The 18,038-nt window shown below is 43.0% G+C and overlaps 1 protein-coding gene across 2 annotated transcripts in view; it reads right to left on the bottom strand.

Moving 5' to 3' along the window:
• PTPRO (protein tyrosine phosphatase receptor type O) overlaps positions 1-18,038 on the bottom strand; it is a 621,455-nt gene that overhangs the window by 170,765 nt on the left and 432,652 nt on the right. For both annotated transcript variants that reach the window (XM_073650602.1, XM_073650601.1), the window contains exon 17: positions 9,253-9,336. In XM_073650602.1, coding sequence (XP_073506703.1) covers positions 9,253-9,336 — 84 coding nt within the window. The remainder of the gene's footprint in view (positions 1-9,252; positions 9,337-18,038) is intronic.

The raw sequence follows: 18,038 nt of genomic DNA on the forward strand, positions 1-18,038 counted from the left end.
TCCTTGTTGAAAAAGGCTGACGTATCTGATAGGGACGCCACTGTCACAGTTCCTCCTGTGGTGGAAGACGGCGAATATGAAATTTCTCGTATCTTGAATTCTAGATGGCATAGAGGGAGATTACAGTATCTTGTCTCCTGGAAGGGTTTCGGTCCCGAAGACAACTCCTGGGTAAGGGCGGATGATGTCTCTGCTCCTAGGCTTGTTAGAGCTTTCCACAGGAGGTTTCCGAAGGATCCTCATAAAAGAGGGGGTACTGTTAGAACCCTCCTGTTTGTTTTTTCCATCTTGTGTTTTGCGGTCACGTGACCATCTGCCTTTATATTCCAGCTCCGCCCTCCAGGCTGTGCTGGACTTCAGTGTTGTTTGACTGTCTTTCTAGCCAGGTGCATCGGTGTCTTTCTCTGTCAGTTCGCTTGGTCTTTCTTGGACCTCTAGTACCTTTTTGTCTGTTTGTCTTTTTGTGTTGTGCAACAATTTCTCTGTTTAGGAGGTGTCCTATTTTTGTTCCAGTCCTTAGTTCTTTTAGGGACCCCTCCCCTTATGCTATAGGTTCAGACTAGCCGAGGACTAAGGCGGGTCTGTTCGCTAGGAACAGGCAGCCCGCTACATCATAGGGATTCAGCTTAGTCTTACTGTTGGACAGCTTTCCCCGATCTTTCCTTAGTACATGTTGCAGATCATAACACTTCCCTCCCGGACGCGTGACTCGCACTAGCACCTTATCACCCACCCAGAACTCATCTCGGTGCACCGGCCCCCGATCTCGGTGGGGATGATCCTGCACACGGTCTTTTACTATCCAGTGGATTTCCCGCAACCTTCGGCGATGATCCTGGACCCACTCAATGGCTGTACGATATTCTGGTTCATCAGGTACAGTGAGACTCAGTTCTTCGATCTCTCACCCAGGCCGACCGAACATCATCGCGTAAGGAGTAAATCCTGTGGTGCTATGGACCCGATTGTTATACACCTACATAAGTTCTGGGAGGAACTCAGGCCATCGCTCCTTCTGCCTCTGTTCAAGCGTTCTCAGCATCTGGAGCAAGGTTCTGTTGAACTGTTCACAGGCCCCATTTCCCTGCGGATGGTAGGGCGTTGTCCGGGATTGCTGAATCCCATAGACTTGTAGCAACTCTGTTAGCTGACCTTGGAAGCAAGCACCTTGATCTGAATGTATCCTTTGAGGACACCCATAAACCTGGATGAAATGCTTACAAATTGCCTCCGCTGCAGACTTAGCAGTCTGATCCTTGGTGGGGACAGCGACGGCAAACTTAGTAAAGTGATCAGTCATGACCAGACATGAATGATGACCACTTCTGGCGTACCCCATTGAAAAATAATCCACCATTAGCACTTCCAGTGGGGCAGACATCACGATTGTCTGGACAGGAGCCCTCTGCTCCGGGGACTTATTCAGCTCACATGCCCGGCACCTACCACATAACTCTCTCACAACTTCTTCTAAGCCAGGCGTGTACACGTACCGGTGCAGCCAACGATAAGTCTTCTCAGGCCCAAAATGTGCACCCCGAGTATGAGCTTCCTGAGCAATGTCCAGAGCCACTGAAGCTGGAATTACTACCTGCCAACGGTACCCCAGCTCCGCTGCTATGTAGATCCAGCGATACAGTATCCCCTCCGCTATGGCCAATCGATCCCACTGCCTTAGCAGCTTTTGTCCTTCTGCACCCAGCCGGGCTCTTGGTCTCCCGTCGGGCCAGGACTTTTGACTCAGCCATCTCTTTACTCGTGATAGTTCGGAGTCTGCATCCTGTAACTCAGCCCACTCTTGACAAGTCCTGCCCAGCAACGTGGCGACCCGTGTCGCCACCCCACTTGAACGTGCCACGTCCACGAACAGAGGCAATCGCCTCAAATCGGGGATCTCAGTATCCTCGAGGTCATCATCCACTCCATGGAGTCAGCATTGGAGTTCTCTTTACCCGAACGGAACCAAATCCGTTAATTAAACTTGGACATCCGCGCCACCCATCTCTGCTGCAGGGCTCCCAGCTTAGAGTTTTCCAAGTGTGCAAGCGGATTATTGTCCGTCATCACGAGAAACTCAGAATCAGCCAGATACTCTGCACACTTCTCAGTCATGGCCCACACCAGGGCCACCATCTCCAGCTTAAACAAGCTGTAATTGTCCGGATTTCGCTCGGTGTCCCATAGAGACTGGCGAGCATACGCGATGACCCTCTCACGCCCATCTTGTTCTTGGGCTAACACAGCTCCCAGACCATTGAGACTTCCATAATTGTACAGGGAGAACGGTTGGTCAAAGTGAGCATAAGCCAATAAAGGTGCCTGTACAAGGGCGGCCCTGACCCGATCAAATGCCTGTTGCTGTCGGTAAGTCCACCGAATCGGCTGATTCTTGGGCCCCTGTGCCGTCCCTCTCAACAACTCAATCAGTGGTTCAGCCACCTTAGCAAAGTCTTTCACAAACCAATGGTAGTATCCGGCTAAACCGAGGAATACCCATACTTCTCTCACGGTCTTGGCACGGGGCCACCCCTGAATGGCCTCAATTTTACTCGTTGCTGGTCGCACACCCTCAGCCGACACTACATGCCCCAGATACTCGATCTGTTTCCGGAACAAGTGACATTTCTTTGGCTTTATCTTAAGTCCATTGTCCCTCAGTCGGTGCAACACTTGCCGGAGCTTCTTCAGGTGGTCATCGAACGAATCTCCAAATATAATCACATCGTCCAAATAGATCAACATGGACTTGAAATTGTAATCGCCCAAGCAGTATTCCATTAACCGCTGAAACGTTCCGGGAGCATTAGTCAGTCCGAAGGGCATTCAATTAAATTCGTACAGTCCCATTGGCAAGATGAATGCTGTCTTCTGCCGATCTAGAGCTGCCACGGGCACCTGCCAGTAGCCACTGGCCAGGTCAAGAGTGGAGAAGTACTTCGCTTTTCTCAGGGCAGACAGGAATTCCTTGATCCGGGGCAACGGGTAGGAGTCACGTACTGTGTGCGCATTCAGCTTACGGTAATCAACACAAAACCGTATGGTTCCATCCTTTTTCCGGACCAGCACAACCGGTGCGGCCCAAGGACTTTGACTCACCCGGATCACCCCATTATCTAGCATCTGCGACAGCATTCCTTTGACCTCCTGATAAAGACTCGGTGGGATCTGACGATATCTCTCCCGAATCGGGGGGGTGTTTCCCGTGGGTATCTCGTGCTCCACAGCCTTGGTGCAACCAAAGTCTTCATCTCCCCTGGAGAAGGCAGCCTGATATTCCCACAGCGCAGCCTCCAGTCTGCGAGCCTGTTCGGGAGTCAACTGGGACTCATCCACTCCCATGATTTCCATAATCTTTCATCCATTCCACTCGGGCGTGGGGGATTCTTCAGCTGCCGTCTGCATCGACAGGGTCCAGGCGTTCCGGCGGTCGGCCCTCAGTGTGAACTGGCTTTTGGGGATGACTCCTTCACCACACACATACACATCAGCCAGCTTCGTGCCCACTGCCTGAGTCACCTCATGATTCTGCAGATTCAGACATCTCACTGGTACACTTCCATCTTGCACAATGGCCAGTGTTCGGGATATCATCGGGATATCCATATCTTCTGACCGTGCCACCGGTTCCAGAATCACCTCCACACCATTTAGTTTCCTGTGCGTCCCTACCGGCATCAGCACAAGCTTCTCTTGACCCGGAGCGATTACAACGGCAGACCGGCGTGGGACATACACCGCTCCCACTGCTCTTCCTTCAGCCGAACTCTTTTGAATGCCGCACGAATGGACTACCTGTTGCAGGGCCCTTTGAGTGGCTTTGTGGGGTGTCGCTTGTTTCCAGTATCTCGGACCATCGCGCTCAAACAAAAGGGAGTCCAGCTCTCTCAGGATATTCATTCGCTGAATCACCAGGAGAGCACCACTCCTTTGGTTCCCAACTCCTGGCCGCACAGCTGCACTCTCATCCAAGCGATGCCTGCCACTGGAATTTCTTCATTATTAGCGGCCTTCAACCTTAGCAGGTGTCCCGACTCCGTTTTGACAGTCTCTTCGAAGTGCATCTTGAAAAATTCCATCGGCATGGTCGTCACCTCCGATCCGGTATCCACTAAGCACGCCACCTTCTTTCCTGCAAACTGCACCTCCAACGTGGGACTCTCTGCAATCAGATCTTCAGAACAGACGTTGGGCGTTAATTTTCGTTCTTGCCTCGCCGTATGCCCAACTACAGCGAGGGCCTCTCTTTTACCGATGGCGGGACTTCAGCCGGCAGGTTCCTCGGGCAGTACCGCTGCATATGCCCCAGTTCTTCGCATAGCCAACATTGAACCGGTCTTCTTGCCCTACCTCCGGATGCCTCAGGTCTAGGAGAAGTCTGCATCTTTCCTGAGGTATAGGGGGGTAGACCATAAAGGGAAATAGGGGGGTTCGTCAAGGCCGAGCATATTGGAGGTGTCTCCCGAACTTGCATCTGTTGAACCTGTTCCATCAGGTTTTCCACGGTTTTCTGCAAAGCCGCCAGCTGTGCCTGAACAGGGTCTGGTCTCGACTCTCTTGTGTTAGCCACTTGCAGGCTACTCCATTGCAAAGCAGGCTTCACTTCCAAAGTCCGTGCTACCGCCTCTTCTTGTATTTCGGCATAGGTGACACCAGGGGAATTCCGCGCCTACAGCAACAATTCGCTCCTTAGCGCCTCACTCCGTATGCCCTCAATGAACTGATCCTGAAGAATGCTGTCGACATCGGCCTCAGTACCCACGGTTACAGGCGATTTCATTTTGATCTGATGCAGTTCCTCCAGCGCTATAGCATACTGGATCAGGCTTTCTCCATCTCTCTGGGTCCGGGCGAAAAACTGTACTCGTAGTTGCCCTGCTGTCGCCACGTGATCAAATGCTTTCTCTAGCATCCGGATGATGTCGTCGACCGTCTTTCACCTATCCTCGGATTTTAAGAAGACAACTTTGCGGGCATCCCCCTCCAGAGCATTCAGCGAGACTTCCGGTTGCAGCTGAAGCAAGTTATACCCATCAAACTTGGGCAGGTAGTTAAGTAGTGTGCCTGTTGCAGAGCAACCAACTAACCAGTCTCTACCGGTCACAACGGGAGAAAGGGGGTGGATTACTACACCAGGCGCGGCAGCACCTTCCTCGCTACTGTCACCATTCATGGCGAGCACCATATCCTGCCGACTACGCTAAGATGTAACGACCGGTACGCCGGTCGAATGTTTATGAGGGATAAGGCGCTGATATGAATGACTCCGACCTCGTATAGTGGCAAATAACTTTCTTTATACTGGTCACACAAATGACAGGGATAAATGATTCTACAAAATATGGGCCACAACAGCCACTAACACAAATTACAAGTTATGCAGCCCGATAGAGCCCAAGTGCCAATCTCGCGGGAATGAGCCAAACTACCCCTGGGCTATGCCGCTCCCACCCTTATTCAGTACAGGGCCCACCCAGGATGTTACCGTGGACGTGGCACGTGGTCCTCCCAGGAATATAACCTTACACCCCCCTCCCACACTAATATAATGAGATCTGGGTACCCTTGTTTTCCCCTTAGAGAACACTCATATATATATATATATATATATATATATATATACAGTACAGACCAAAAGTTTGGACACACCTTCTCATTTAAAGATTTTTCTGTATTTTCATGACTATGAAAATTGTACATTCACACTGAAGGCATCAAAACTATGAATTACCACATGTGGAATTATATACTTAACAAAAAAGTGTGAAACCACTGAAAATATGTCTTATATTCTAGGTTCTTCACAGTAGCCACCTTTTGCTTTGATGACTGCTTTGCACACTCTTGGCATTCTCTTGATGAGCTTCAAGAGGTAGTCACCGGAAATGGTCTTCACTTCACAGGTGTGCCCTGTCAGGTTTAATAAGTGGGATTTCTTGCCTTATAAATGGGGTTGGGACCATCAGTTGTGTTGTGCAGACGTCTGGTGGATACACAGCTGATAGTCCTACTGAATAGACTGCTAGAATTTGTATTATGGCAGGAAAAAAGCAGCTAAGTAAAGAAAAACGAGTGGCCATCAATACTTTAAGAAATCTCCCCTAACCTCCCCTAACAACAAATAGGGGCACCTCCCTCAACAACAAATAGGGGCACCTCCCTCAACAACAACTAGGGGCACCTCCCCTAACAACTAGGGGCACTTCCCCCAACAACAACTAGGGGAACTTCCCCTAACAACTAGGGACAACTCCCCCAACAACAACAACCAGGGCACCTCCCCTAACAAATAGGGGCACCTCCCCCAACAACAACTAGGAGCACCTCCCCTAACAACTAGGGGCACCTCCCCTAACAAATAGGGGGACCTCCCCCAACAAGAACTAGGGGCACCTCCCCTAATAAAAAGAGGAACCTCCCCAAACTAGGGGCACCTCCCCCAACAACTAGGGGCACATCCCCCAACAACTAGGGGCACCTCCCCCAACAACTAGGGGCACCTCACAGATTGAGAAGCTTTGGGTAGAGCCTGTAATTCATTTGCTGGTGGCCTGTGATCTCTGTGGCTCGGCTCCAGGGCTGAAGCGCACACTATGGACTTATACTGACAAATTCTAATTATTGGAGCGTATTCTGCTTGTTCTTCTCCAGTCACTATCTGTACGCTATATAGATGGAGTAGTGGGTGTCAGCAGCCTGGACCAATGTGGTGTCTGTCACTTACACAATGCCATAGGATGGGCAGAACCCCTGTCACTTACCGTCACCACATATCTGTCACCGCCATATCTGTCACGCACCTGTCACTCAGATATTTGTCGCTGCCATATCTGTAACCTACCGGTGACGGCCATATCTATCCTGACAGACACTATCATTCTATCCAATATTCATTTATTTATTTTACTCACTTATACAGTGGTGGCCAAAAGTATTGGCACCCCTGCAATTCTGTCAGATAATACTCAGTTTCTTCCTGAAAATGATTGCAATCACAAATTCTTTGGTATTATTCTCTTCATTTAATTTGTCTTCAATGAAAAAAACACAAAAAGAATTGTCCTAAAGCCAAATTGGATATAATTCCACACCAAACCTAAAAAAGGGGGTGGACAAAAGTATTGGCACCCTTTGAAAAATCATGTGATGCTTCTGTAATTGGTGTAATTAACAGCGCCTGTAACTTACCTGTGGCACCTAACAGGTGTTGGCAATAACTAAATCACACTTGCAGAGAGTTAACATGGATTAAAGTTGACTCAACCTCTGTCCTGTGTCCTTGTGTGTACCACATTGAGCATGGAGAAAAGAAAGAAGACCAAAGAACTGTCTGAGGACTTGAGAAACCAAATTGTGAGGAAGCATGAGCAATCTCAAGGCTACAAGTCCATCTCCAAAGACCTGAATGTTCCTGTGTCTTCCGTGCGCAGTGTCATCAAGAAGTGTAAAGCCCATGGCACTGTGGCTAACCTCCCTAGATGTGGACGGAAAAGAAAAATTGACGAGAGATTTCAACGCAAGATTGTGCAGATGGTGGATAAAGAACCTCGACTAACATCCAAACAAGTTCAAGCTGCCCTGCAGTCCGAGGGCACAACAGTGTCACCCCGTACTATCCGTCGGCGTCTGAATCAAAACGGACTGTATGGTAGGATACCCAGGAAGACCCCACTTCTTACCCCGAGACATAAGAAAGCCAGGCTGGAGTTTGCCAAAACTTACCTGAGAAAGCCTAAAACGTTTTGGAAGAATGTTCTCTGGTCAGATGAGATAAAAGTAGATGGGAAAAAGCATCAACATAGAGTGTACAGGAAAAAAAAAGAGGCATTCAAAGAAAAGAACACGGTCCCTACAGTCAAACATGGCGGAGGTTCCCTGATGTTTTGGGGTTGCTTTGCTGCCTCTGGCACTGGACTGCTTGACCGTGTGCATGGCATTATGAAGTCTGAAGACTACCAACACATTTTGCAGCATAATGTAGGGCCCAGTGTGAGAAAGCTGGGTCTCCCTCAGATGTCATGGGTCTTCCAGCAGGACAATGACCCAAAACACACTTCCAAAAGCACTATAAAATGGTTTGAGAGAAAGCACTGGAGACTTCTAAGGTGGCCAGCAATGAGTCCAGACCTGAATCCCATAGAACACCTGTGGAGAGATCTCACAGTGGCAGTTTGGAGAAGGCACCCTTCAAATATCAGGGACCTGGAGCAGTTTGCCAAAGAAGAATGGTCTACAATTCCAGCAGAGCATTGTAAGAAACTCATTGATGGTTACCGGAAGCGGTTGTTCCCAGTTATTTTGGCTAAAGGTTGTGCAACCAAGTCTTAGGCTGAGGGTGCCAATACTTTTGTCTGGCCCATTTTTGGAGTTTTGTGTGAAATGATCAATGATTTGATTTTTGCTTCATTCTCTTTTGTGTTTTTTCCTTGCAAGCAAATTAAATGAAGATAATAATACCAAAGAATTTGTGATTGCAAGAAACGGAGTATTATCTGACAGAATTGCAGGGGTGCCAATACTTTTGGCCACCACTGTATAGCGCCATTAATTCCACAGCACGTTACAGTCATTATCAGCACTGTCCCCATCGGGGCTCACAATCTACATTCCCTATCAGTCTTTGGAGTGTGGGAGGAAACCGGAGAACCCGGAGGAAACCCACGATACACGGGGAGAACATACAGACTCCTTGCAGATGTTGTCCTTGGTGGGATTTGAACCTGGAACCCCAGCGCTGCAAGACTGCAGTGCTAACCACTGAGCCACCATACAGTGCTAACCACTGAGCCACCATACAGTGCTAACCACTGAGCCACTGTACAGTGCTAACCACTGAGCCACCGTACAGTGCTAACCACTGAGCCACCATACAGTGCTAACCACTGAGCCACCGTACAGTGCTAACCACTGAGCCACCATACAGTGCTAACCACTGAGCCACCGTGCTGCCCTATGTCAGACCTTTCTTGCTCAGAAGCTGCCATGTCAATTTATATGGGTGGTCAATCAGAAGAAGAGACCCTCAATCATTCATCATCTGCACAGATCATGGCCGACTTCTCTAATAGGATGTACACTCTATAATCCCCATGATATCCCCGGTATCAGTGCTGGATCCAGACACTCTGGTGACGATACAGGGGGGATTTACTAGAATCGCTGAGCGCGGCGTGCTGTGACCGGCGCAGGAAAGGACGCAACACGTTATGCATCAACTGCTCCAGACCATCTGAATATAGAAGGAAAATGACTTACCAAGGGTTAATATAAAAGGCCAAGAGGTAGTCAGTCCACAGGCAGGAGGGCAGGAGGGCGAGGAAGGCGAAGACGCTGCGACGCCTGCGAGGGTGAAGAAGTCAGAAGAGAGAAACAGGTTAGTGAAGAGACAAAGACCTCAGTATCTACAGCGGTGAAATAAGTATCGGACACCTCACCAATGTTCTCACTAGATCTATTGGTAAAGGTGCTATTGTCATGAAATTCTCCCCAGATGTCGGTAACAACCCGTCCAATCCATGCAGGCAAGTAAATCACCATAGATGTCCATAAATGATGTAATAATGAGAAATGTCACAGGGAAAAGTACTAAACACATGAAGAAAGAGGAGCAAAAAGTCCTGGAAAGTCCTGACACCGGCTGAGATCTATCAGTAAGTAGAAAGCAATCCTGCCACTTAGTGACCAATATCATCAGCTGGTTCACCTGACGGCCCATAAAAAGATGTCTCATTATAATAGAGCCACAAGAGAAACCTCTCATGATGGGGAAAACCAGTCAGCTGTCTTAAAACCTTCACAACCTTATTGTTGCAAAACATACTGATGGCATTGAGCAAGAAAAAGGGAAAAGTCTGCTCACGTAATAGGGTGGGAAGCAATCGCTAACTTGCAGGGATCAAGTCAGAGTGGCTGGGAGGGAATCAGGACGAATGCAGGTGGTCCAGCGAAAGGGCTCCAATGCACTAATAGAAAACTTAGCTTTTATTAGCCATTTTAAAATAATGATCCACAAAATATTTTTGGCAAATGCGTAATAGGAGTAAGACCTATGCGTTTCCACAAAGAGTCTTAATCACGACACAGAAACATATACAGGTGCATCTCAATAAATTAGAATATCACCAAAAAGTGAATTTATTTCAGTTCTTCAATACAAAAAGTGAAACTCCTATATTATATAGAGTCATTACACACAGAGTGATCTATTATATAGAGTCATTACACGCAGAGGAATCTATTATATAGAGTCATTACACACAGAGTGATCTATTATATAGAGTCATTACACGCAGAGGGATCTATTATATAGAGTCATTACACGCAGAGGGGTCTATTATATAGAGTCATTACACGCAGAGGGATCTATTATATAGAGTCATTACACGCAGAGGGATCTATTATATAGAGTCATTACACGCAGAGGAATCTATTATATAGAGTCATTACACGCAGAGGAATCTATTATATAGAGTCATTACACGCAGAGGGATCTATTATATAGAGTCATTACACGCAGAGGGATCTATTATATAGAGTCATAACACGCAGAGGGATCTATTATATAGAGCCATTACACACAGAGTGATCTATTATATAGAGTCATTACACGCAGAGGGATCTATTATATAGAGTCATTACATGCAGAGGGATCTATTATATAGAGTCATTACACGCAGAGGGATCTATTATATAGAGTCATTACACGCAGAGGGATCTATTATATAGAGTCATTACACGCAGAGGGATCTATTATATAGAGCCATTACACACAGAGTGATCTATTATATAGAGTCATTACACACAGAAGGATCTATAATATAGAGTCATTACACACAGAGGGATCTATTATATAGAGTCATTACACACAGAGCGATCTATTATATAGAGCCATTACACACAGAGCGATCTATTATATAGAGTCATTACACACAGAGGGATCTATTATATAGAGTCATTACACACAGGGATCTATTATATAGAGTCATTACACACAGAGGGATCTATTATATAGAGTCATTACACGCAGAGGGATCTATTATATAGAGTCATTAAACGCAGAGGGATCTATTATATAGAGTCATTACACACAGAGTGATCTATTATATACAGTCATTACACGCAGAGAGATCTATTATATAGAGTCATTACACACAGAGGGATCTATTATATGGAGTCATTACACGCAGAGGGATCTATTATATAGAGTCATTACACGCAGAGGAATCTATAATATAGAGCCATTACACGCAGAGGGATCTATTATATAGAGTCAATACACGCAGAGGGATCTATTATATTGAGTCATTACACGCAGAGGGATCTATTATATAGAGTCATTACACGCAGAGGGATCTATTATATAGAGTCATTACACGCAGAGGGATCTATTATATAGAGCCATTACACACAGAGTGATCTATTATATAGAGCCATTACACACAGAGGGATCTATTATATAGAGTCATTACACACAGAGGGATCTATTATATAGAGTCATTACACACAGAGCGATCTATTATATAGAGCCATTACACACAGAGAGATCTATTATATAGAGTCATTACACACAGAGGGATCTATTATATAGAGTCATTACACACAGGGATCTATTATATAGAGTCATTACACACAGAGGGATCTATTATATAGAGTTATTACACGCAGAGGGATCTATTATATAGAGTCATTACACGCAGAGGGATCTATTATATAGAGTCATTACACGCAGAGTGATCTATTATATAGAGTCATTACACGCAGAGGGATCTATTATATAGAGTCATTACACGCAGAGGGATCTATTATATGGAGTCATTACACGCAGAGGGATCTATTATATAGAGTCATTACACGCAGAGGGATCTATTATATAGAGTCATTACACGCAGAGGGATCTATTATATAGAGTCATTACACACAGAGGGATCTATTATATAGAGTCATTACACACAGAGCGATCTATTATATAGAGTCATTACACACAGAGGGATCTATCATATAGAGACATTACACACAGAAGGATCTATTATATAGAGTCATTACACACAGAGGGATATATTAAATAGTCATTACACACAGAGGGATCTATTATATAGAGACATTACACACAGAGGGATCTATTATATAGAATCATTACACACAGAGGGATCTATTATATAGAGTCATTACACACAGGGATCTATTATATAGAGTCATTACACACAGAGGGATCTATTATATAGAGTCATTACACGCAGAGGGATCTATTATATAGAGTCATTACACGCAGAGAGATCTATTATATAGAGTCATTACACGCAGAGAGATCTATTATATAGAGTCATTACACGCAGAGAGATCTATTATATAGAGTCATTACACGCAGAGGGATCTATTATATAGAGTCATTACACGCAGAGGGATCTATTATATAGAGTCATTACACGCAGAGGGATCTATTATATAGAGTCATTACACACAGAGGGATCTATTATATAGAGTCATTACACACAGAGCGATCTATTATAGAGTCATTACACACAGAGCGATCTATTATATAGTCATTACACACAGAGCGATCTATTGTATAGAGTCATTACACGCATAGGGATCTATTATATAGAGTCATTACACGCAGAGGGATCTATTATATAGAGTCATTACACGCAGAGGGATCTATTATATGGAGTCATTACACGCAGAGGGATCTATTATATGGAGTCATTACACGCAGAGGGATCTATTATATGGAGTCATTACACGCAGAGGGATCTATTATATAGAGTCATTACACGCAGAGAGATCTATTATATAGAGTCATTACATGCATAGGGATCTATTATATAGAGTCATTACACGCAGAGGGATCTATTATATAGAGTCATTACACGCATAGGGATCTATTATATAGAGTCATTACACGCATAGGGATCTATTATATAGAGTCATTACACGCAGAGGGATCTATTATATAGAGTCATTACACACAGAGGGATCTATTATATAGAGTCATTACACGCAGAGTGATCTATTATATAGAGTCATTACACACAGAGGGATCTATTATATGGAGTCATTACACGCAGAGGGATCTATTATATAGAGTCATTACACGCAGAGGGATCTATTATATAGAGTCATTACACGCAGAGGGATCTATTATATAGGGCCTTTCCTCCCAGAGGGATCTATTATATAGAGTCATTACACGCAGAGCGATCTATTATATAGAGTCATTACACGCAGAGGGATCTATTATATAGAGTCATTACACGCAGAGGGATCTATTATATAGAGTCATTACACGCAGAGGGATCTATTATATAGAGTCATTACACGCAGAGGGATCTATTATATAGAGTCATTACACGCAGAGTGATCTATTATATAGAGTCATTACACGCAGAGGGATCTATTATATAGAGTCATTACACGCAGAGGGATCTATTATATAGAGTCATTACACGCAGAGGGATCTATTATATAGAGTCACTACACGCAGAGGGATCTATTATATAGAGTCATTACACGCAGAGGGATCTATTATACAGAGTCATTACACGCAGAAGGATCTATTATATAGAGTCATTACACAAAGAGGGATCTATTATATAGAGTCATTACACACAGAGTGATCTATTATATAGAGTCATTACACACAGAGGGATCTATTATATAGAGTCATTACACGCAGAGGGATCTATTATATAGAGTCATTACACGCAGAGCGATCTATTATAGAGTCATTACACGCAGAGGGATCTATTGTATAGAGTCATTACACGCAGAGGGATCTATTATAAAGAGTCATTACACGCAGAGGGATCTATTATATAGAGTCATTACACGCAGAGGGATCTATTATATAGAGTCATTACACGCAGAGGGATCTATTATATAGAAGCATTACACACAGAGGGATCTATTATATAAAGTCATTACACACAGAGTGATCTATTATATAGAGTCATTACACACAGAGGGATCTATTATATAGAGTCATTACACACAGAGGGATCTATTATATAGAGTCATTACACACAGAGCGATCTATTATAGAGTCATTACACACAGGGATCTATTATATAGAGTCATTACACACAGAGGGATCTATTATATAGAGTAATTACACGCAGAGGGATCTATTATATAGAGTCATTACACGCAGAGGGATCTATTATATAGAGTCATTACACACAGAGTGATCTATTATATAGAGTCATTACACGCAGAGGGATCTATTATATGGAGTCATTACACGCAGAGGGATCTATTATATAGAGTCATTACACGCAGAGGGATCTATTATATAGAGTCATTACACACAGAGGGATCTATTATATAGAGTCATTATACACAGAGTGATCTATTATATAGAGTCATTACACACAGAGGGATCTATTATATAGAGTCATTACACACAGAGGGATCTATTATATAGAGTCATTACACACAGAGCGATCTATTATAGAGTCATTACACACAGGGATCTATTATATAGAGTCATTACACACAGAGGGATCTATTATATAGAGTAATTACACGCAGAGGGATCTATTATATAGAGTCATTACACGCAGAGGGATCTATTATATAGAGTCATTACACACAGAGTGATCTATTATATAGAGTCATTACACGCAGAGGGATCTATTATATGGAGTCATTACACGCAGAGGGATCTATTATATAGAGTCATTACACGCAGAGGGATCTATTATATAGAGTCATTACACGCAGAGGGATCTATTATATAGAGTCATTACACACAGAGGGATCTATTATATAGAGTCATTACACACAGAGGGATCTATTATATAGAGTCATTACACACAGGGATCTATTATATAGAGTCATTACACACAGAGTGATCTATTATATAGAGTCATTACACACAGAGGGATCTATTATATAGAGTCATTACACACAGAGGGATCTATTATATAGAGTCATTACACGCAGAGGGATCTATTATATGGAGTCATTACACGCAGAGGGATCTATTATATAGAGTCATTACACGCAGAGGAATCTATTATATAGAGTCATTACACGCAGAGGGATCTATTATATAGAGTCATTACACGCAGAGTGATCTATTATATAGAGTCATTACACGCAGAGGGATCTATTATATAGAGTCATTACACGCAGAGGGATCTATTATAGAGTCATTACACGCAGAGGGATCTATTATATAGAGTCATTACACGCAGAGTGATCTATTATATAGAGTCATTACACGCAGAGGGATCTATTATATAGAGTCATTACACGCAGAGGGTTCTATTATATAGAGTCATTACACAAAGAGGGATCTATTATATAGAGTCATTACACGCAGAGGGATCTATTATACAGAGTCATTACACGCAGAAGGATCTATTATATAGAGTCATTACACGCAGAGGGATCTATTATATAGAGTCGTTACACGCAGAGTGATCTATTCTATAGAGTCATTACACGCAAAGGGATCTATTATATAGAGTCATTACACACAGGGATCTATTATATAGAGTCATTACACACAGAGTGATCTATTATATAGAGTCATTACACACAGAGGGATCTATTATATAGAGTCATTACACACAGAGGGATCTATTATATAGAGTCATTACACGCAGAGCGATCTATTATATAGAGTCATTACACGCAGAGGGATCTATTATATAGAGTCATTACACGGAGAGGGATCTATTATATAGAGTCATTACACGCAGAGGGATGTATTATATAGAGTCATTACACGCAGAGGGATCTATTATATAGAGTCATTACACGCAGAGGGATCTATTATATAGAGTCATTACACACAGAGCGATCTATTATATAGAGTCATTACACACAGAGCGATCTATTATATAGAGTCATTACACATAGAGGGATCTATTATATAGAGTCATTACACACAGAGCGATCTATTATAGAGTCATTACACACAGAGGGATCTATTATATAGAGTCATTACACACAGAGGGATCTATTATATAGAGTCATTACACACAGAGGGATCTATTCTATAGAGTCATTACACACAGGGATCTATTATATAGAGTCATTACACACAGAGGGATCTATTATATAGAGTCATTACACGCAGAGGGATCTATTATATAGAGTCATTACACACAGAGGGATCTATTATATAGAGTCATTACACACAGAGCGATCTATTATATAGAGTCATTACACACAGAGGGATCTATCATATAGAGATATTACACACAGAAGGATCTATTATATAGAGTCATTACACACAGAGGGATCTATTATATAGAGTCATTACACACAGAGGGATCTATTATATAGAGTCATTACACGCAGAGAGATCTATTATATAGAGTCATTACACGCAGAGAGATCTATTATATAGAGTCATTACACGCAGAGAGATCTATTATATAGAGTCATTACACGCAGAGGGATCTATTATATAGAGTCATTACACGCAGAGGGATCTATTATAGAGTCATTACACGCAGAGGGATCTATTATATAGAGTCATTACACGCAGAGTGATCTATTATATAGAGACATTACACACAGAGCCATCTATTATATAGAGTCATTACACACAGAGGGTTCTATTATAGAGAGTCATTACACGCAGAGGGATCTATTATATAGTCATTACACGCAGAGGGATCTATTATGTAGAGTCATTACACGCAGAGGGATCTATTATATTGTCATTACACGCAGAGGGATCTATTATATAGAATCATTACACGCAGAGGGATCTATTATATAGAGTCATTACACGCAGAGGGATCTATTATATAGAGTCATTACACGCAGAAGGATCTATTTTATAGAGTCAATACACGCAGAGGGATCTATTATATAGAGTCATTACACGCAGAGGGATCTATTATATAGAGTCATTACACGCAGAGGGATCTATTATATAGAGTCATTACACGCAGAGGGATCTATTATATAGAGTCATTACACGCAGAGGGATCTATTATATAGAGTCATTACACGCAGAGGGATCTAATATATAGAGTCATTACACACAGAGTGATCTATTATATAGAGTCATTAAACACACAGTGATCTTTTATATAGAGTCATTACACGCAGAGGGATCTATTATATAGAGTCATTACACGCAGAGAGATCTATTATATAGAGTCATTACACGCAGAGAGATCTATTATATAGAGTCATTACACGCAGAGGGATCTATTATATAGAGTCATTACACGCAGAGGGATCTATTATAGAGTCATTACACGCAGAGGGATCTATTATATAGAGTCATTACACGCAGAGTGATCTATTATATAGAGACATTACACACAGAGCCATCTATTATATAGAGTCATTACACACAGAGGGTTCTATTATAGAGAGTCATTACACGCAGAGGGATCTATTATATAGTCATTACACGCAGAGGGATCTATTATGTAGAGTCATTACACGCAGAGGGATCTATTATATTGTCATTACACGCAGAGGGATCTATTATATAGAATCATTACACGCAGAGGGATCTATTATATAGAGTCATTACACGCAGAGGGATCTATTATATAGAGTCATTACACGCAGAAGGATCTATTTTATAGAGTCAATACACGCAGAGGGATCTATTATATAGAGTCATTACACGCAGAGGGATCTATTATATAGAGTCATTACACGCAGAGGGATCTATTATATAGAGTCATTACACGCAGAGGGATCTATTATATAGAGTCATTACACGCAGAGGGATCTATTATATAGAGTCATTACACGCAGAGGGATCTAATATATAGAGTCATTACACACAGAGTGATCTATTATATAGAGTCATTAAACACACAGTGATCTTTTATATACAGTCATTACACGCAGAGGGATCTATTATATAGAGTCATTACACGCAGAGGGATCTATTATATAGAGTCATTACACACAGAGTGATCTATTATATAGAGTCATTACACACAGTGATCTAATATATAGAGTCATTACACACAGTGATCTTTTATATAGAGTCATTACACGCAGAGGGATCTATTATATAGAGTCATTACACGCAGAGGGATCTATTATATAGAGTC

This window comes from Phyllobates terribilis, unplaced genomic scaffold (assembly GCF_046119375.1).
Source record: "Phyllobates terribilis strain yellow unplaced genomic scaffold, ASM4611937v1 Scaffold_10__3_contigs__length_209671492, whole genome shotgun sequence".
In the NCBI taxonomy this organism is placed as follows: Eukaryota; Metazoa; Chordata; class Amphibia; order Anura; family Dendrobatidae; genus Phyllobates; species Phyllobates terribilis.